The sequence below is a fragment of the Onthophagus taurus genome, chromosome 10, assembly GCF_036711975.1.
Source record: "Onthophagus taurus isolate NC chromosome 10, IU_Otau_3.0, whole genome shotgun sequence".
In the NCBI taxonomy this organism is placed as follows: Eukaryota; Metazoa; Arthropoda; class Insecta; order Coleoptera; family Scarabaeidae; genus Onthophagus; species Onthophagus taurus.
In genome coordinates, this window is record NC_091975.1 from 15,678,889 (window position 1) to 15,702,315 (window position 23,427).

General features: G+C 30.4%; 1 protein-coding gene and 1 long non-coding RNA gene across 2 annotated transcripts; both read left to right on the forward strand.

Moving 5' to 3' along the window:
* Positions 1 to 19,047: 19,047 nt before the first annotated feature.
* LOC139431635 (uncharacterized) lies at positions 19,048 to 20,166 on the forward strand. Its single transcript, XM_071199634.1, has 2 exons — positions 19,048 to 19,214; positions 19,347 to 20,166. Exons 1-2 carry the CDS (start codon positions 19,048 to 19,050, stop codon positions 20,164 to 20,166), a joined length of 987 nt encoding a protein of 328 aa, XP_071055735.1.
* A 166-nt stretch (positions 20,167 to 20,332) lies between these two features.
* Positions 20,333 to 20,877, forward strand: LOC139431564 (uncharacterized). The gene is made up of 3 exons (XR_011641648.1): positions 20,333 to 20,446; positions 20,504 to 20,737; positions 20,806 to 20,877. It is a non-coding gene; the product is annotated as an uncharacterized lncRNA (long non-coding RNA).
* The last annotated feature ends 2,550 nt before the right edge of the window (positions 20,878 to 23,427 follow it).

Below are 23,427 nucleotides of genomic sequence, written 5' to 3' on the forward strand. Positions count from 1 at the left end.
TAGAATCAACCTAGATATTAAAATCATTAGAATCAACCTAGATATTAAAATCAACTTACTTATTAAAAATCATTAGAATCAATTTAGATATTAAAAATCATTAGAATCAACTTACATATTAAAAATCATTAGAATCAACTTACATATTAAAAATCTTGAGAATCAACCTAGATATTAAAAATCATTAGAATCAACTTAGATAATAGAAGTCATTAGAATCAACTTAGACATTAAAAATCATTAGAATCAACTTAGATAATAGAAGTCATTAGAATCAACTTAGACATTAAAAATCATTGGAATCAACATAGATACTAAAAATCATTAGAATCAACTTACATATTAAGTATCATTAGAATCAACTTAGATATTAAAAATCATTAGAATCAATTTAGATATTAAAAATCATTAGAATCAACTTATATATTAAAAATCTTGAGAATCAACCTAGATATTAAAAATCATTTGAATCAACTTAGATATTAAAAATCATTTCAATCAATTTAGATACTAAAAATCATTAGAACCAACATACATACATATTAAAAATCATTGGAATTAACTTAGATATTAAAAATCATTAGTATCAATTTAGATATTAAAAATCATTAGAATCAACTTAGATATTAAAAATCATTAAAATCAACTTACTTATTAACAATCATTAGAATCAACTTAGATATTAAAAATCATTAGAATCAATTTAGATATTAAAAATCATTAGAATCAACTTACATATTAAAAATCTTGAGAATCAACCTAGCTATTAAATATCATTAGAATCAACTTAGATATTAAAAATCATTTGAATCAATTTAGATACTAAAAATCATTAGAATCAACCTAGATATTAAAATCATTAGAATCAACCTAGATATTAAAATCAACTTACTTATTAAAAATCATTAGAATCAATTTAGATATTAAAAATCATTAGAATCAACTTACATATTAAAAATCATTAGAATCAACTTACATATTAAAAATCTTGAGAATCAACCTAGATATTAAAAATCATTAGAATCAACTTAGATAATAGAAGTCATTAGAATCAACTTAGACATTAAAAATCATTGGAATCAACTTAGATACTAAAAATCATTAGAATCAACTTACATATTAAGAATCATTAGAATCAACTTAGATATTAAAAATCATTAGAATCAACTTACATATTAAGAATCATTAGAATCAACTTAGATATTAAAAATCATTAGAATCAACTTGCATATTAAAAAACATTAGAATCAACTTACATATTAAAAATCTTGAGAATCAACCTGGATATTAAAAATCATTAGAATCAACTTAGATAATAGAAGTCATTAGAATCAACTTAGACATTAAAAATCATTGGAATCAACTTAGATACTAAAAATCATTAGAATCAACTTACATATTAAGAATCATTAGAATCAACTTAGATATTAAAAATCATTAGAATCAACATACAAATTAAAAATCATTAGAATCAACTTAGATATTAAAAATCATTTGAATCAACTTAAATAATAGAAGTCAATAGAATCAACTTAGATATTAAAAATCACTAAAATCAACTTACATATTAAAAATCATTAGAATCAATTTAGATATTAAAAATCATTAGAATCAACTTACATATTAAAAATCATTAGAATCAACTTACATATTTAAAATCTTGATAGTCAACCTAGATATTAAAAATCATTAGAATCAACTTAGATAATAGAAGTCATTAGAATCAACTTAGACATTAAAAATCATTTGAATCAACTTAGACATTAAAAATCAATAGAATCAACATAGATATTAAAAATCATTGGAATCAACATAGATACTAAAAATCATTAGAATCAACTTACATATTAAGTATCATTAGAATCAACTTAGATATTAAAAATCATTAGAATCAATTTAGATATTAAAAATCATTAGAATCAACTTAGATAATAGAAGTCATTAGAATCAACTTAGACATTAAAAATCATTTGAATCAACTTAGATAATAGAAGTCATTAGAATCAACTTAGACATTAAAAATCAATAGAATCAACTTAGATATTAAAAATCATTAAAATCAACTTACATATTAAAAATCATTAGAATCAATTCAGATATTAAAAATCATTAGAATCAACTTACATATTAAAAATCATTAGAATCAACTTACATGTTAAAAATCTTGAGAATCAACCTAGATATTAAAAATCATTTGAATCAACTTAGATAATAGAAGTCATTAGAATCAACTTAGACATTAAAAATCATTGGAATCAACTTAGATACTAAAAATCATTAGAATCAACTTACATATTAAGAATCATTAGAATCAACTTAGATATTAAAAATCATTAGAATCAACTTACATATTAAAAAACATTAGAATTAACTTAGATATTAAAAATCATTAGAATCAACTTAGATATTAAAAATCATTTGAATCAACTTAGATAATAGAAGTCATTAGAATCAACTTAGACATTAAAAATCATTAGAATCAACTTAGATATTAAAAATCATTTTAATCAACTTAGATAATAGAAGTCATTAGAATCAACTTAGACATTAAAAATCAATAGAATCAACATAGATATTAAAAATCATTAGAATCAACTTAGATATTAAAATCATTAGAATCAATTTAGATATTACAAATCATTAGAATCAACTTACGTATTAAAAATCTTGAGAATCAACCTAGATATTAAAAATCATTTGAATCAACTTTGATAATAGAAGTCATTAGAATCAACTTACATATTAAAAATCATTAGAATCAACTTACATATTTAAAATCTTGATAGTCAACCTAGATATTAAAAATCATTAGAATCAACTTAGATAATAGAAGTCATTAGAATCAACTTAGACATTAAAAATCATTTGAATCAACTTAGACATTAAAAATCAATAGAATCAACATAGATATTAAAAATCATTGGAATCAACATAGATACTAAAAATCATTAGAATCAACTTACATATTAAGTATCATTAGAATCAACTTAGATATTAAAAATCATTAGAATCAATTTAGATATTAAAAATCATTAGAATCAACTTAGATAATAGAAGTCATTAGAATCAACTTAGACATTAAAAATCATTTGAATCAACTTAGATAATAGAAGTCATTAGAATCAACTTAGACATTAAAAATCAATAGAATCAACTTAGATATTAAAAATCATTAAAATCAACTTACATATTAAAAATCATTAGAATCAATTCAGATATTAAAAATCATTAGAATCAACTTACATATTAAAAATCATTAGAATCAACTTACATGTTAAAAATCTTGAGAATCAACCTAGATATTAAAAATCATTTGAATGAACTTAGATAATAGAAGTCATTAGAATCAACTTAGACATTAAAAATCATTGGAATCAACTTAGATACTAAAAATCATTAGAATCAACTTACATATTAAGAATCATTAGAATCAACTTAGATATTAAAAATCATTAGAATCAACTTACATATTAAAAAACATTAGAATTAACTTAGATATTAAAAATCATTAGAATCAACTTAGATATTAAAATCATTAGAATCAATTTAGATATTACAAATCATTAGAATCAACTTACGTATTAAAAATCTTGAGAATCAACCTAGATATTAAAAATCATTAGAATCAACTTAGATATTAAAAATCATTTGAATCAACTTTGATAATAGAAGTCATTAGAATCAACTTACATATTAAAAATCATTAGAATCAACTTACATATTTAAAATCTTGATAGTCAACCTAGATATTAAAAATCATTAGAATCAACTTAGATAATAGAAGTCATTAGAATCAACTTAGACATTAAAAATCATTTGAATCAACTTAGACATTAAAAATCAATAGAATCAACATAGATATTAAAAATCATTGGAATCAACATAGATACTAAAAATCATTAGAATCAACTTACATATTAAGTATCATTAGAATCAACTTAGATATTAAAAATCATTAGAATCAATTTAGATATTAAAAATCATTAGAATCAACTTAGATAATAGAAGTCATTAGAATCAACTTAGACATTAAAAATCATTTGAATCAACTTAGATAATAGAAGTCATTAGAATCAATTTAGACATTAAAAATCAATAGAATCAATTTAGATATTAAAAATCATTAAAATCAACTTACATATTAAAAATCATTAGAATCAATTCAGATATTAAAAATCATTAGAATCAACTTACATATTAAAAATCATTAGAATCAACTTACATGTTAAAAATCTTGAGAATCAACCTAGATATTAAAAATCATTTGAATCAACTTAGATAATAGAAGTCATTAGAATCAACTTAGACATTAAAAATCATTGGAATCAACTTAGATACTAAAAATCATTAGAATCAACTTACATATTAAGAATCATTAGAATCAACTTAGATATTAAAAATCATTAGAATCAACTTACATATTAAAAATCTTGAGAATCAACCTAGATATTAAAAATCATTTGAATCAACTTAGATATTAAAAATCATTTGAATCAATTTAGATACTAAAAATCATTAGAACCAACATACATACATATTAAAAATCATTGGAATTAACTTAGATATTAAAAATCATTAGTATCAATTTAGATATTAAAAATCATTAGAATCAACTTAGATATTAAAAATCATTAAAATCAACTTACTTATTAACAATCATTAGAATCAACTTAGATATTAAAAATCATTAGAATCAATTTAGATATTAAAAATCATTAGAATCAACTTACATATTAAAAATCTTGAGAATCAACCTAGCTATTAAATATCATTAGAATCAACTTAGATATTAAAAATCATTTGAATCAATTTAGATACTAAAAATCATTAGAATCAACCTAGATATTAAAATCATTAGAATCAACCTAGATATTAAAATCAACTTACTTATTAAAAATCATTAGAATCAATTTAGATATTAAAAATCATTAGAATCAACTTAGATAATAGAAGTCATTAGAATCAACTTTGACATTAAAAATCATTGGAATCAACTTAGATACTAAAAATCATTAGAATCAACTTACATATTAAGAATCATTAGAATCAACTTAGATATTAAAAATCATTAGAATCAACTTACATATTAAGAATCATTAGAATCAACTTAGATATTAAAAATCATTAGAATCAACTTGCATATTAAAAAACATTAGAATCAACTTACATATTAAAAATCTTGAGAATCAACCTGGATATTAAAAATCATTAGAATCAACTTAGATAATAGAAGTCATTAGAATCAACTTAGACATTAAAAATCATTGGAATCAACTTAGATACTAAAAATCATTAGAATCAACTTACATATTAAGAATCATTAGAATCAACTTAGATATTAAAAATCATTAGAATCAACATACAAATTAAAAATCATTAGAATCAACTTAGATATTAAAAATCATTTGAATCAACTTAAATAATAGAAGTCAATAGAATCAACTTAGATATTAAAAATCACTAAAATCAACTTACATATTAAAAATCATTAGAATCAATTTAGATATTAAAAATCATTAGAATCAACTTACATATTAAAAATCATTAGAATCAACTTACATATTTAAAATCTTGATAGTCAACCTAGATATTAAAAATCATTAGAATCAACTTAGATAATAGAAGTCATTAGAATCAACTTAGACATTAAAAATCATTTGAATCAACTTAGACATTAAAAATCAATAGAATCAACATAGATATTAAAAATCATTGGAATCAACATAGATACTAAAAATCATTAGAATCAACTTACATATTAAGTATCATTAGAATCAACTTAGATATTAAAAATCATTAGAATCAATTTAGATATTAAAAATCATTAGAATCAACTTAGATAATAGAAGTCATTAGAATCAACTTAGACATTAAAAATCATTTGAATCAACTTAGATAATAGAAGTCATTAGAATCAACTTAGACATTAAAAATCAATAGAATCAACTTAGATATTAAAAATCATTAAAATCAACTTACATATTAAAAATCATTAGAATCAATTCAGATATTAAAAATCATTAGAATCAACTTACATATTAAGAATCATTAGAATCAACTTAGATATTAAAAATCATTAGAATCAACTTACATATTAAAAAACATTAGAATTAACTTAGATATTAAAAATCATTAGAATCAACTTAGATATTAAAAATCATTTGAATCAACTTAGATAATAGAAGTCATTAGAATCAACTTAGACATTAAAAATCAATCGAATCAACTTAGATATTAAAAATCATTAAAATCAACTTACATATTAAAAATCATTAGAATCAATTCAGATATTAAAAATCATTAGAATCAACTTACATATTAAGAATCATTAGAATCAACATAGATATTAAAAATCATTATAATCAACTTACATATTAAAAAACATTAGAATTAACTTAGATATTAAAAATCATTAGAATCAACTTAGATATTAAAAATCATTTGAATCAACTTAGATAATAGAAGTCATTAGAATCAACTTAGACATTAAAAATCATTAGAATCAACTTAGATATTAAAAATCATTTTAATCAACTTAGATAATAGAAGTCATTAGAATCAACTTAGACATTAAAAATCAATAGAATCAACATAGATATTAAAAATCATTAGAATCAACTTAGATATTAAAATCATTAGAATCAATTTAGATATTACAAATCATTAGAATCAACTTACGTATTAAAAATCTTGAGAATCAACCTAGATATTAAAAATCATTAGAATCAACTTAGATATTAAAAATCATTTGAATCAACTTTGATAATAGAAGTCATTAGAATCAACTTACATATTAAAAATCATTAGAATCAACTTACATATTTAAAATCTTGATAGTCAACCTAGATATTAAAAATCATTAGAATCAACTTAGATAATAGAAGTCATTAGAATCAACTTAGACATTAAAAATCATTTGAATCAACTTAGACATTAAAAATCAATAGAATCAACATAGATATTAAAAATCATTGGAATCAACATAGATACTAAAAATCATTAGAATCAACTTACATATTAAGTATCATTAGAATCAACTTAGATATTAAAAATCATTAGAATCAATTTAGATATTATAAATCATTAGAATCAACTTAGATAATAGAAGTCATTAGAATCAACTTAGACATTAAAAATCAATAGAATCAACTTAGATATTAAAAATCATTAAAATCAACTTACATATTAAAAATCATTAGAATCAATTCAGATATTAAAAATCATTAGAATCAACTTACATATTAAAAATCATTAGAATCAACTTACATGTTAAAAATCTTGAGAATCAACCTAGATATTAAAAATCATTTGAATCAACTTAGATAATAGAAGTCATTAGAATCAACTTAGACATTAAAAATCATTGGAATCAACTTAGATACTAAAAATCATTAGAATCAACTTACATATTAAGAATCATTAGAATCAACTTAGATATTAAAAATCATTAGAATCAACTTACATATTAAAAAACATTAGAATTAACTTAGATATTAAAAATCATTAGAATCAACTTAGATATTAAAAATCATTTGAATCAACTTAGATAATAGAAGTCATTAGAATCAACTTAGACATTAAAAATCATTAGAATCAACTTAGATATTAAAAATCATTTTAATCAACTTAGATAATAGAAGTCATTAGAATCAACTTAGACATTAAAAATCAATAGAATCAACATAGATATTAAAAATCATTAGAATCAACTTAGATATTAAAATCATTAGAATCAATTTAGATATTACAAATCATTAGAATCAACTTACGTATTAAAAATCTTGAGAATCAACCTAGATATTAAAAATCATTAGAATCAACTTAGATATTAAAAATCATTTGAATCAACTTTGATAATAGAAGTCATTAGAATCAGCTTAGACATTAAAAATCATTGGAATCAACTTACATGTTAAGAATCATTAGAATCAACTTACATATTAAGAATCATTAGAATCAACTTACATATTAAAAATCATTAGAATCAACTTACATATTAAAAATATAAAAGATAGTCTGCTCTGATCGTGCGTAATCGTGTGTGATATACCAAACCTTGAAAAGTAATGCGCCAGCAGAGCAGTCGCAACAGTAGAACTTGACGTATGTATTTTTGAGAGGATAAACTTCTGGCCACCTTGTAAAACGGTCAATAACTGCAAGAAAAAAAGAATAACCAAGCGAAGGTATAAGGGGGCCTACAAAGTCAATGTGGATATGTTCAAAACGTCCAGAAGGAATAGCAAATTTATTAAGTGGAGATTTTGTATGTTTATGAATTTTTGATTGTTGACATTTAATGCAACATTTTGTCCATGTATAAATGTCTAAACTTTTGGTCAATAAAATCGAGAGTTAATTAAATTTTGTGTTGTTTTAATACCAGAATGTGAAAGATTATGAGAATTTTGGAAAATTGCAAAACGATATTCAACAGGTTTATCGTTATTATTCATCCTTTAACCTTTACGCGGCAAACGATTCGGTGATCGCGACCTATGGATACGAGACCCTTACTCTCGACCTAGGACTTCGCCGCGATTTCACGTGGCGTTTCATTGTCGCCGATGTGTGCAACCGACGGCTGGTGGACAGCGTAACATCGCTGAAAGTCGTAGACGGGTTTTGGCGGGCGGATTTATTTTTCACAATCTCCTCGCCGAATATCCCAAAATAATGAGACCTTCTGGAGTTCCGCAGGGGGTTAACCCGAAACACGGAGTGGAACACCATATCGATTTCGACAACTAAACCCCCAAAGGTACGAGGCTGCCAAAAGGGAGTTCGAGACCATGCTGTAGATGAAGATAATCCGTCCATCCAAAAGTAGTTGGTCATCGCCCCTGCACATGGTCCCCAAGAAAGGCGACCTTTGGAGGCTATGCGGAGATTACTGCGCATTAAACGCGAGAACGGTGCCAGACAATTATCCGATACCTCACATGCAAGACTTCTCGCATTTCCTACATGGGAAGAAAATCTTCACCACCATAGACCTGGTGCGTGCCTACAACCAAATTCCGGTCGCCCAGGAAGATATCCCAAAATTCACGTTCATGTCCTTTGGTCTTCGTAACGCGGCACAAATCTGCCAGAGACAAATGGACGAAGTTCTACGAGGTCTGGATTTCGCCTACGAGTATATCGACGATATCCTCATCGCCTCGGCCTCGGAAGAAGAGCACCTGGAACACCCGAAGCAGATTTTCCAACGCTTAAAGGAATACGTTCTCCTGCGAAGCGCGTTTCCGGGAAACCGCAAGTAAATTTCCAGGGATTCAGCGTCGCCTGTGGAGGGATTCATAGGAGCATTCAACTTCTCGAGGCAGGCAGTACCGAGAGCGGCCGAACTACAATCGCCCCTGAACGATTTGTTAAAGGGGAACCTAAAAGGGAAAGCACCAATCGTCTCTACAGAGGGCGAGAAAAGATAATGTGCTGGCCGCACTCATTATCGCCAGTGGAAGAGTTGTCACCCGCGTTGGATTTCGAGGCATTAGCACGGGCTCAAACAAACGACGATGAGCTATCTCAATTCCTGGAATCAGATTCTGTTTTCAACTTAAAGAAGATAACAATCCCAGGAACCAGCGAAAATGTGTACTGCGACATATCTACGCCTAATGCCCGACCTTTCGTCACCCGCGAATTCAGACATGCAGCGTTCAATTCCCTACATCAATTGTCACACCTCGGAATTAACGCCACGGTCAAGCTCGTAACTCAATGTTACGTGTTTCCGTCGATTAGGGCGGATTGTAGGAGGTGGGCCCGGCACTGTTTTGGTTGTTAGCGAGCCGACATGCGTCAGCCCCCACAGAATCGTGCGGGAACGAGGAAGGTGCGACGAACTTCAGCCAAGAATTGAAAAAGCACTTTCAACAGCTTCAATCGATCCACGGAACCAGGCACGGAAGTAAAAGGATCTTCGTCTTCAGAGACCTATCCACCTATACACATGTTTGGATTCGCTTGGGTGGAGAACACCACGCGTCGTTGGAAGTCCCATACGAGGGCCCATATCCCGTCACCAACCGGAACGACAGGACGTTCACCCTGGAGAAGAAAGGGAAACAAATTACCGTTTTAATCGACTGCTTGAAACCAGCCTACATCCTGTCCGGAGAGGAACAACGCCAGGAGGATCCACAACGCCCAGAGGCTACGCGGAATGATCCAGGACCCCAGCAGACAGACCCTACACCGCCAACAACGCGATATGGGAGACGGGTAGGATTCCCTGACCATTTCCAGGCAGGTCTCTAGTATCGTGTTTTCCAACCCACGGTAAAACACTGGCAGGGGGTCTCTGTGTCGAACATCTGGACGACAGAGAACTTTCCAAACCTTTACAAAATCACTTAAAAATAATCTTAAAACAACTTACTCTAAAATTTTCTTTCTTCTCTCTTGCGATTGTTGCTTCGTTTCGTATCCTTTTCGGTGTTGGCTCTGATACTAGTTGATACTCTCCCCGGGATGTTGTGTACCTCTTTGAGTACACTTCAGGATGTACGGGTACAAGCAGAACGGCTTCTCCCTTGTGGTTGAGTCGTGCCAATTTAAGGTCTGGACCCTTGGGTTAGCTTTCGTTACAGATCACTTTCACTTGTGTAGGTTCGCGTCACTAAGAAGTAAAATTCACCAGTCCCAATTTTCTTCGATTAGTTTCGAGCACTGTTGAGACGAAATAATACCACTGGCTGCGCCAGTTAAGGTTCTTTCAATAAAACCAAAGTTTTTAGAAAGAAACTTTAAACTAATGTATTAATTTTTTATTCAAACGACAATGACAATGTGACGGACAAAAAGCAACATAACTTAAAACGGCGCCGAGATGTTTTTATAATACATGCTTATCCCTTCTCTAATGAGATGTCTGGTGGTACAACATTCTTCCTTTATTTCCAGAAATTTAGCATAGATGATGCTCGTGTTTTACGTAGCCGTCGTCGTCGTTAGGTTTTTAATGATTTATTGAAATCCCGTTTTATTGCGATTTTTTGAAAAATACTTTTCAATTTTGATTTTATTTATTTAATCCACTTCCGACTTCTTCTTCCATTTTGCGTCCTGTTTGATTTGATTACTTCAGTAGTTATGGTTAAGATGTCGAAAACGCTCGGTTTTTACGTTGTAGAAACGTATTTCCGAAAATATCAGTTTTGGCCCTCCGCGCATGGACTTCGCGGTCTTGCACCAACAATTTTGATTGTTATAAACGTAATTTGGGTAATTTACCCGTTTATAATAGAAATTATTGCAAGTGAGTGTTGCATAAAATTACTCGAGATATTTCTTATAATTGTTCTCTTTATGATTTTAGATTATAAGACGAATTTTGAAAAACTGTTATTTCACGTGGAGTTAACTTCGATGGTAATATTATTCCTATGTCTCAATGTTCAATTATTGTGGAGTCGACGTCATTTAATCCAAACAACCGATTTATTGAGCGATTTGAGCTAATTTGGTGTTCCGCAAAGAATCAAAGTCATTGATACAAACGTTAAGAAGATGTTTAAAACGTTGCATTACAAAGCACTTGTTATGGCGTACCTAATTACGTACTCTATTTGCTTTGAGGCGAATTGCGTTAAATTTAAAAATACTAAACGTTGTTTAATGTTTGAATATTACTTCCCATTTCAATTAAAACACTGGCAAATAACATCAATAATGTTATATGTATACAATCAGTACTATTATTCATGTTATCCTCGGCATACGAATATTGTGTACTTATTCAGTGGAATTATTGGTTGCACGTTTACAACATCTTATCGAAATAATAGATGGTATAAAATTAACAAGAAATAAGAAAAGAAATTTAAGAAAATTAAAACTTGTTGTTATGTATCACCATGAAATATTTAGGTATTCTTATCTGAAAATTTATTTTAATATATCGACGAAGAGATGTTAATGATTTCAGAATGTACCAATTCGCAAATACTCTTTGCACCCCTTTTCTAATTCCTACAAAAAATTTTGTTGCAATTTGTTTATCTGTGGGAATCACTGAATTTGTTCTGGTTTGAATCTCTATTTAATTTGTCTAATTTAATTAATACAACTGCTTTTAGAGAAAAGATCTAGCTTGTTTTTTCGTAATTGCAATTAACTTTGAGGCCTTCTTTCATAATCATACAATCGGACAGCAACTCACTACAGTTGTATGTCCCGAAACTCAACGTCAAGCTTGACTTTCAATTTCTGTAAATCCTGTATAATTTTATAAAAAGATTTTCTTGTTTTGAATAGGCTGGTGGTGTGGCGGATACTGTGTATAATTTAAATTGTATTTTACTATGTATGTCTCAGAATGAGATTAAAGTGGAGATTCCTGTAGTTCGCGAATTCTCGCACGCAGCGGCTGCAAATGTAAACATTTTTGTTTTGATATATTTGGTGATAATAAATATTGCTATTTTTAAGGAATGCAAGAAAGTGTACGTTTTCTTTAATTGGATATTAACAGTTTTGAAGAAAAGAAACTTTTAAACATTTTCATCACAAAATTATGGTACATGTTTAAATGTTTATTACCAATTTTTATTATAGGAAGAATAAATTAAACAACCAATTTTAACGTACTTAGCGAAAAGTAAAGCAATTTTTTATTTTGTTAATAGAATCCACATTACACAGTTAGTTAATACTCATCCAGACTATAATAGTCAATTATTTCGTTGGTGTAGTAGGCAAGGGGTTAATGTCGGGTGACCTCGGCCGATGCTACTTGTGGCCGAGACGCAGCAATGTGATGATCAGTTTCTTCGGAAAATCTGTGCAGGAAATGATGACAGCAATGTAATTATCAGTATCCGGTTGACATAATCCTCCGTTTGCAAGTGAGCTCGCCTTAATTGGATAAAATGAAACATATACAATTTTAATCAAAATAATCTGATGAACAGTACATCAGCAAATATGTACTGGAAACGATTATAGCAATGTGTAGTAATTAAAAAATAAAATAAAATCAAAACTGTTGAATTTGTAAAACAAACATAACACGAAATTGTTTTAAATTATATCGGCTGTATAACTAAGAATAATGATACGATATTGTAATAATATTGAAGATGAATATTATAAAATGAATGATTTAATAGCAGCTTGTAATTTTTCGGTTGATTCCTTACTACTGTTTCATACCGCCAATATGGCCATGTCAAACGACATGGTAATTGTCATTGCAATTGTGGCACTGAATTATTTTCTATGACTTCTACAAACTTCAAGGGGTGATCCTTTAGTGAATTTTAAGGGTACTTTAATATATGAACCATGGGCGACTTCGGCTCCCCTAAGGAGCTACAACCCTCCTACAACAAAATGGCGGAAAATTGGTTTAATTTTTTATTCTCAAAAACCATAAACGCTAGGAAAATGAAATTTGGGGAATATGTTTAACTCATAATAGGGCACGTTTTGACCCTATTTGTACTTTCAACCTACCCTTCTAAATTACTAAACGTAACCACCCCCGTTCAATTTATGTCTAGACTTTTTTTATGAAGATGTTAAATACATTGGAAAATTTTGATTTAGATAAATGAAAATATCAAAAAACTTCTAAAACTTTTTTACCCCTCTGATATTAAAACTTAATAATTTGTGAGAAAAAAATTAATTAAGCAAACACTAACTGTTTAACTGTAGAGTAGTTAATCGAAAGTTAAAATAAATTTGTAATGAAAAAATCTTAGTAGGCTTTGCAATCTTTGTCAGAAATACCAATGAAATATCGGGATGAGCAGCCGGTGTAGCATGTTTGGCACCAACTTTAAACTTTCATTTACCAGCAATTTTTACGAAATTGTAGACTGTACTGAGAAGCTGATTTTCAATAGATTTAGAATTTATTAAATTAGGAGCTAGCTTTGTAGTCCTATGCTTTGAAGCGTTATAAATTTTAGCTACATCATTCAAAAGATGTAACCATTTATGATTCCCGTAAAGACTAAAGTATTCATAGAGCCTTCTGTTTTATCTGACCAACCGCTTTTATCGGCACCGATACTTTTTTGAACTGAAAAGCGGATGGATGGGTAAAACAGGTTGGTTTCTGATCAAATTATGCCGTTGACGGATGGAATTCTTATAGTTACTGGGGACGTTAAGGATTGTCACAGGTTGTTATATAAACTGTTTTAATAGATAAATTTTAACAGGCCGGTTTTAACCGATCTGTTTTATCTGACCAACCACTTTTATCGGCACCGATACTTTTTCGAACTGAAAAGCGGTTGGATGGGTAAAACTGATTGGTTTCTGATCAAATTATATAGTTGCCGGATGGAATTCTTATAGTTACTGGGGATGCTCTACGGACTGTGGAGGATATGGTTGGAACAAACCCCATTAAAACAAGGAACCATACATCTGAACATTTGCTTCAAGAGCAATATATACCAGTAACAACCCCTTTAGAAAAAACAAATTCGAGACACCATGTATATATATAAACCATTGAGTGGTGAGGTGTCGGTAATCATAAACTAATAGGATATCCACATTGATAAAAAAATGTGGTCAGCCACAGAGAAAAACAACTGTGCAGGTGCAGGACGTTATAGACAAACAGGACATCCACAATGATAAAATGTGGTTAACCGTGGAAAAACTACATATAACAATGGAACAACTACCACTGACTATACATATATGACGTCCATGCTATGCACACACATTAGTTACCATCATGACATTCAGACGTACGGCAGTTGTAGATATTCAAGGTGTTCTAGTCGATTCAGAATTTGAAGCCAGAGAAGTCACTCTCATAGATTTAGACACATCCCACACGTTACATCTACATCTTCAGTCAAGCAAACCATTCCGAGCGCTGAGTGAAAAGGACCAGAAGTCTTGTAGATATTTAGAACATCATCATCGATTGGATTTTAACGATGGCTGGATCAGTCAAGGTATGAGTTTGAATCTGCTGGATGATACCATCTCAAACTATGATATGATCTATGTGAAGGGGAACCAGAAGGCACATTTTTTGGAAAAACGCCCATGCCATCCAAATCGATGTTGTAGGAATTTAAATATTATCGACCTATCACTAGAAAAATGTAATGTAGCCGAAGAGATTAAATTCAATGTTTCGTTAGATGCATGTTGGTGTCATAACGGGTCCCCAGCCGTATGTTCTCAAAACAACGCATTGATATTACAAAATTACTTAAACCATTCAAAATGTATACTGTAAAATTGAATATATTTTGTAAACTCTTCGACTTTCTTTCATTCATCCCCAACATTCGACCCAATTTAAATTTAAATCATCAGGATATGTTAGCTGAAGGTCTATCCCCCTTTCAAAATTACTATAATCTCCCTATAACAGGGGAAGCTGATAAGGATACATTAAAGCTACTGTCAAAACCCCGATGTGGTAATTGGGATAACAACAACAATAAGGTCAACATCAACAATAAGGTCAACATCAGTCTCAAATGTAAACGTCTCCCATATGTGATGTGGATGGAAAGTTTTCAGCATTTTTAATTTACAATAAAATAGTCTATGTTTTCTTTAAGCAGTGGGTTTGGTTAATTGATCTAAAGACTAAAAAACCGATTCAATCTGAACCTGTAAATATTTTAGATTGGATACAGCCCTTGAGAGGGGATTTAGACAATAGCGACTATAAGTATGTAGTGTCAGTAGATTCAAATGGCCTATTCACATTTATTATCAAAAATGAAATATATATATAATTGAAATTAAGAGTTTAACTGTAAGGTATAAATATAGATTTTCTGAAACTGAATTAGGTTTAACTGATGCAAGTAAAATTAGAGGTGTGGTTGCCAATAATTACGGTTTGACATATATCTTTTTCGATAAACATTATATCATCCAGGTAGATGAGTACTTTACAGAAGAAAAAAGACTATAATGTCTGCAGATGAAGTCTTTCCGGGAATTTCAAACAACTTCAGTGGTGTATATAAAACGCATGATGGCTTATTAAATTTCTTTGTTGGGGATATAATTATCCGTTACAATGAATATTTAAAAGAGGTTTTGAGTAGTTCGAAAAAGAAACTATCTTTATTAGATATATCTTGTCCCTATAATTGATTAACTCAAATATATATTGTCCACAATAATTTCATCAAATATCCCAATTCCAGCGGAAAATTAAATGTTATGTATCAAATGTGATTAAATCTATGTAACAACAAACTTATTTAGGTTCCTATGTAAATTAATTTTAAATAAAAAATTTTCCACTTGTTTATACATTTGTGGTTTTTTGTTTTTGAAGTAGAATTAATCATCTCGACCAACTGTTATCTGTTTTTTTTCACCGCAATTATCTCCAACTTGTTTATTATTTAAAGACAATGGATATATAAAGGATGTTCTCGTTACCGAAAAGTAAATAGCATTTGTTACTTTTATAAAACCTTTTTATTTCCGAAAGTGAAAAGAAAAAACTCTAAACATGTTTATTTGTGAGTTCTGTCAAGTGTCTTTTACGGCGAAACATAATCTTGACAGGCATATGCGAGGTAAACATGGCCAAACTAATTTCGATTGTACCGTGTGTGGAGAAAAATTTTCAAGACGAGATAACTTGAACGTACATCTGAAACGATCTCATGGGTTATCTATGAAACGTCAAGCACCACCACCACCATTACCATCAACCATCAAACATTGATCAAATTTAGAGATGGAAGTTCCAACACCAACACCATCAACATCACCACCACTAGGTAATAAACGTCATCGATATTCAGCACGTCCAGAGTCCATGATCGAAAACGAGGGAAGGATATGTCAAGTTTGTGGCGATTTACTACCATCACTTATTTCGCTTGAATGCCATCTTAGAACTGAGCATGTTGAAATAATCGATGATAATGTTAAAAAATTTAAGTCTTGCTATAAAAATAGGGTAGTTTGCTATAGAATTGATGGAGCTCAACCTGATGATGATATACCGTCATATCTATTGAAATGTTGTGAAACAGTTAATCGACTGATTGAACAACATCTCAATAGGAATGGTTCGGTAAAAGCTCAGATTGAGTTATTAGCAAATTATATTAAGTCCGGATTTGATGATGATGACGGGAATGAGGAAATTATTATGTCGGAGAAAAATTTTAATACAAAATTTAGAATTATTACTGCCACCACTGTGTTGAATGAGGTTTATGATGAGATGACTCGGGATATTCTAACTGAAAACGAAGAGTTTCAGGAGCGTGGGTCGGGGTGGGCTTTCCACTCCATATCTCACCTGCTCCTAAATATCAATAAATTTGAACCCATACCCGGGTCATCATATATTCGTTTACCTCATGATATCGAAAAGAAAAAGGCATGCATCAATATTAAGAACTATGAAGATGATGCATGTCTAGCGTGGTGTTTGATGGCAGCTCTTTATCCCGCAAATCATAGTCAAGACCGGACTTCAAGCTACCCTCACTATAGTGAAACACTTAATTTACAAGGTATTAGATTCCCCGTTATTTTAAAAGACATTGTTAAAGTGGAAAAGTTAAATAATTCATATAAATTTACTTTATTTATATGAAACCGGCGGGAAAGGTCATTTTGTATTAATTAAGAACCTATCCAGGCTTATATCACGTCAGTTTTCACACCATGAGCATTCTATACACCTTTGTGATGGATGTTTAACCCGATTTTCATCTGCTGAAAAATTAATTACACATCAGAATCACGATTGTAATCATATAAAGACAATTGTTCCCACGATAAATTTAAAATCAAAACCTAATTATTTTGGCTTACACACTCCCGAAAATATTTTATCATTTATCAACTATAAATTCACACAGATGGTGCCGTTTGTTATATATGCAGACTTCGAATCGACTCTACAACCCATCGATTTTTGTGAGCCCAATTCATCTAAATCTTTTACCGAAAAAGTTGAGATGCATCAACCCTACAGTTTCGCTTATTATATCGTTTCCACGATTGATAGCAGTTTTAATAAATTTGAAACGTATACAGGACTTGATACATCTCACGTTTTTATCACTAAATTAATCGATGATGTTAAATTTATTTATAATAAATACTTGAAAACCGTAAAACCAATGATACCTTTAAGAACCGATGAGCAACGCAATTTCGATTCAGCTGAAAATTGTTATATTTGTCAAAATCCTTTCACATCTGACCAGATTAAGGTACGTGATCATTGTCATATTAGCGGTAAATACCGGGGACCTGCCCATACAAATTGTAATCTAAATTTCAAACTTCCAAATTCTATTCCAATATTCTTTCATAATTTTAGCGGTTACGATTGTCATTTATTTATTAAAGCATTTATTTAACAATAAAGAAAAATATATCGGTTTCAGTAAAAGAGTGTTTGTCGATAAATTAATCAATGAAGATAAAATTGTTGAAAATATTTTTTTGAAATTAAGATTTGTTGATTCGTTTAGATTTATGGTATCTTCATTAGACACTTTAGCCGGCAACCTCGAAATAAATGACTTTATCAATATACGTAAATTCTTTCCACACCCCGAACATTTTAAATTGTTAACGAAAAAGGGTATATTTCCATACAATTATATAACCTCTTTCGACAAACTAAATGATACATCACTACCACCTAAAAGCATGTTTTACAACAAATTAAATTTAGAAGACATAAGCGATGAGCAATATTCGCACGCTCAATGTGTGTGGAAAGAATTTAATTGTCAAAATTTGAAACAATATTCCGACTTATATTTAAAGACTGATGTTCTTTTATTGACTGATGTATTTGAAAAATTCAGGCAAGTTTGTTTTAAAACTTACGATTTAGATCCCGCGCATTGTTATACGGCACCGGGACTATTTTGGGATGCCATGTTGAAATTCACCAAAATTAAATTAGAATTGTTGACGGATATAGATCAAGTTCATTTTATTAAGAAAGGTATCCGTGGAGGTATTTCTCAATGCTTCCTACGGTACGCTAAAGCTAATAATAAATATATGGATGATTATAACCCCAATTTACCATAATCGCATTTAATGTATTGGGACGCGAATAATTTGTATGGATGGGCGATGTCGCAATATTTACCGGTTTCCAATTTCAAGTGGTTAGATGATACCCAAATTCTAAATTTTAATTTTAATAATATATCAGATACTTCAGATTACGGTTACATTTTAGATGTAGATATCGAATACCCCGAGTATTTGCATGATACGCATAATGATTTACCTTTTTTATGTGAAAACATTTTACCACCTAACGGTAGATGTGAAAGCGATAAATGATTGATTCCAAATTTATTTAATAAAACAAATTATGTTGTGCATTATAGAAATTTAAAGCAGGCCGTTGCTCACGGTCTTAAAGTTTCTAAAATTAATAGAGTTTTATCGTTCAGACAGTCTACCTGGTTGAAATCTTACATCGATAAGAATACAGCATTACGCCAATCCGCTAATAATTCTTTTGAAAAAGATTTTTTCAAGTTAATGAATAATGCAGTTTTTGGTAAAACCATGGAAAATGTAGATAAACGAGTCGATGTAAGATTAGTGACCAGTTGGGATGATGTTCATACTAGCGAAATCTCCGGTCGTCCTCGTTTAGGAGCTCGAAGTTTAATTGCGAAATTAAATTTTAAAAGCATAAGCATATTCACAGAAACGTTTTCGGCAATTCAAATGGATCGTCTCCATGTCGTTTACGATAAACCTCTATATGTTGGTTTTACGGTTTTAGAATTGTCTAAATTGTTAATGTATAATTTTTATTATGATTTCTTAAAACCAAAGTACGGTGAATCTATTCGCTTATGTTACATGGATACCGATAGCTTCACCGTACTAATTGATTCCGATGATGTTTATAGAGACGTGAAATTGAATTTAGATAAATTTGACACATCGAACTACAGTCCTGATAATCAGTTTGACATAGCGTTACATAATAAAGCTGTTTTGGATAAAATGAAAGACGACAATTGCGGAAACATAATGGTTGAATTTATCGGTTTGAGGTCTAAAGTGTATGCGAATAGGGTCGCTGATGGTCGGGTTACAAAGAAATCTAAAGGTGTTAAGAAAGCTATTGTTAAACAACATATCTTTTCAAAATTATTTAGATTGTTTAAATTCAAAATCGGTTTTATTTAAAAAACAAACGTTATTTAGAAGTTTCAATCATAACATATTTACAGCATTACAAAATAAATTGGTTCTATCACCAAATGACTCCAAGCGATATATTTGTAATAATGGAATTAATACATTCGCTTGGGGTCATTATAGTATTAATGACGATAGTACATACTTTAATTTTAAGTTAATTTATTCGTATTTATTGTAATTTATTGAAAAGTTCTCGATGGTTTAATTGTTTATTCGCTTTACTTTCTGTTTACATCACACTTTAGCTATGGTTCAAATCTCATTGGTAAGTATGTTAATTTACACCATCGAGTTTTTTTTTATTGTTTTAATTCAATTGCAGGATTTTAAAGTCTATATACCTAAACGTTATGAAAATGAGATTTTAAAGGACGATACGTTTCCAATTTTAAAATCTTCAACCAATTCTTTGTGAATTTAAGACTGAAAAAAGAATTCATGTATTTGAGCTTTACGGGATGTTGCCCATCGAAATCATATTGAGATTGTGGAGAACATGGTTTACCAACCATTGGGATGTGTTGGGAACACTTAGGATCGATTTATTTTTTATACTGTGAGTAATTTCTATTGTTTCTCGAATTTTCCTTTTGATAATTTTATTTTTTTAAATTTTATCAACAGTTGTTATTGGAAATTTGTTTATCTAGAGAGATGTTATTGCGTCTAACCACATTATTTTTTTTTGCGGTTACAGTATCTCTACCGCCTGGTGCGAAATTTATTTATTCCGAACTTACACTCCAAACTGTTCACTTGAAGTTTATACACCGCTTATTGAAAAGATGGAACAGCTAAATCGTTTAGGACAGTGTGAATTTTTACCTAAGAAAAAAGTGAGTGATTTACATTTACATACACCGTATCCAATTGTAGCAGCTAAACGTATTCCAAGCCGAGCTTGGCCTACGGCAATTGTTGAACTGGAAGCTGGATTTATTGTGTTTCTACCTAAACGTATTGCTGAAGTGATTTCCGATGCTGAAATTGTTGAACTACGTGAAATCTGTTTGGTATATCTTGGAGAACTTGAACTTAACAAGACATGTACTGTGCAAAAGATTGAATTTATAAAGAAGAAGAAGAAGAATATTGGTTCAAATGATGAAATTCCATCGGCATCTATTTCTTAAATGTAGTCATTTCAATTTAATCACAGATTATATTATATATTGGTTTTTTTATATATTATGCTAATATAATTTATTGTTAATTTGAAATGTTTAATTTTTCAGCTCAAGTTACGCTAATTTACAGTTCAATTCTCAATCATAGCTAGCGTCATTATATTTAAATTTTTCTGTTTAATTTTATAAAAAATTCCTAAATCTAGTACTTACAGCACTCAATCATAGGTGGCGCCATTGTATTTAAATTTTTCTATTTAATTTTCTAAAAATCCCTAGATCTCTAGTTACTTTTAATACCAACCTAATTTTTTTCCCCAAAACTTTAGTTGGTATCCCCCCCCTATACCTAATACATTGAGGCGTGACGTCACCGCAGGATTGGCAGGATTAACTTCCGGTCTAGAACCGGATATTCTTACGCTACTTTTATAGGTTCAATTAAACGTCTTAAAAAATCGTACTTATTTTGGTATAACGAATTGGAGCATAAGTATAAGTTTAGGAAGCGGAAGCCATTACGTGCAAGTAAAAGCGATAACATAGCATTTGTTTTTCCGACACCAGAGGGTCCTACAATTAAACCTCGCTTACATTTTCCACCAAATAAATTACTGTGTCTTGTAAAATGTTCTTCGGTGGTACCTTTACTAAAATTTAGTATTGGCAGTGTTAGCGGTTGCGGTAAACACTTTAGTTTCTTATCGATCATGATTCTCGCACTAAATGAATTATGACATTAACAGGATAAGACTGAATAAAAATTTAGCAAATGTAACTTTATATAGAGACATAAAATATATTGATTTATATAAAAATAATATCAATGTAACTTAATAATTAACTTAAAAATTAACTTAAAAATTAACATAAAAATTAACTTAATAAAAAGAGGAGAAGGAGTAGTTACCACTCCTCCTCTTCTGGATGTAATTGGTTCGTTTCTTCGTAAGGCGGTGGTGCTGCTGGTGCCGGAGTCGTTGCCGGAGTCGTTGCCAGAGTCGTTGCCGGAGTCGGTGAACTAACGGCTGTGGTGCAGTGGTTAATATGCATGTTGTGCACATGCACTTCGCCCCTCACCACAGCCGATTCTGACACACTCTGCACCTAAAAAGATAAAATTAATGACTTGGAAAAAAGGATTATAAATATAACGTACCAATTTAAACAGTGCCTCTACTTTCACCTCCAACGAGGCAACTTTCCGCTCCACATTACATAATCTGATCATGTGATTATAACTCATGTTGTTGGAAGTCATCTTTAAGCTAGGAAGGGAAGTTTACGCTATTAGTAGTGAAACTAGATAAAATAGATTCAGCCTTTTTAATTTCACAGGTTAATGATGCTATGGTGATGTCGAGCGATATTGTTAAACGGTTGTTACAGCTCGACGCCAGCCCTTCTCTAAACTGTGAAAGTTCTCTCAAAGAGGTCTGCAATTGAAGAACCTTTGCATGAAGGTCTTTATAAAAATTTTGATACAAACTATTAATTTCTACTGCTGTACACATTGCGTTTGAAAAAAGGCTGGCAGACACATCGGAAATATCTGAAGTAGCAGGAATATTAGCAGGAATATTGTCAACCCTTAAGATGTGTACTTTCGGGCTTAACGAAGGAATTTCGGTGTTAGGGATATTTGAGTTAGTAACGGGAGCCAATGAAGCTTTAGAAGAAGAAAAAGGAGCCTTAATAGCTTTAAGATACTTCCGGTTTACGGTACTACAGTGTTGTGATACCGCCATTAAAGCAAGAGAGTCGTCGGATTTATCGGACACGTTCTCGGTAACCACTTTCGACTGTGTCATTTCAACCTTCGACGGGGTCGCTGGTTCAACTGACACATACTTGCGTTGGCTACGTCGCGACCGAGCACGTGCCTCCCTTCTTTCTTGTCTTTCCTCTCTATACTTTTCTGACGGTTCCCACACACCAGCAGCCTTCTTCCAATGTTCACGGCTCCCCGAATTCCGACGAAGTGAAAGGCGTTTCACATTTTTATCGTCGACATTCGCGGAACCTGCAACGTTCAGAAGCGACGGATCTTGCTGCGCATTAGATTCCACGTTAGGATCCATTGGCTGCTCATTAGGCTGCACGTTTGGATCCAGCGCCT

Bases quoted from the DNA above. Each gene is read 5' to 3' on its own strand.
- LOC139431635 (XM_071199634.1), top strand. From the start codon at position 19,048: ATGTATTGGGACGCGAATAATTTGTATGGATGGGCGATGTCGCAATAT. The intron at 19,215-19,346 runs GTATTTGCATGA...TGTGCATTATAG, and splicing joins GTAGATATCGAATACCCCGA to AAATTTAAAGCAGGCCGTTG.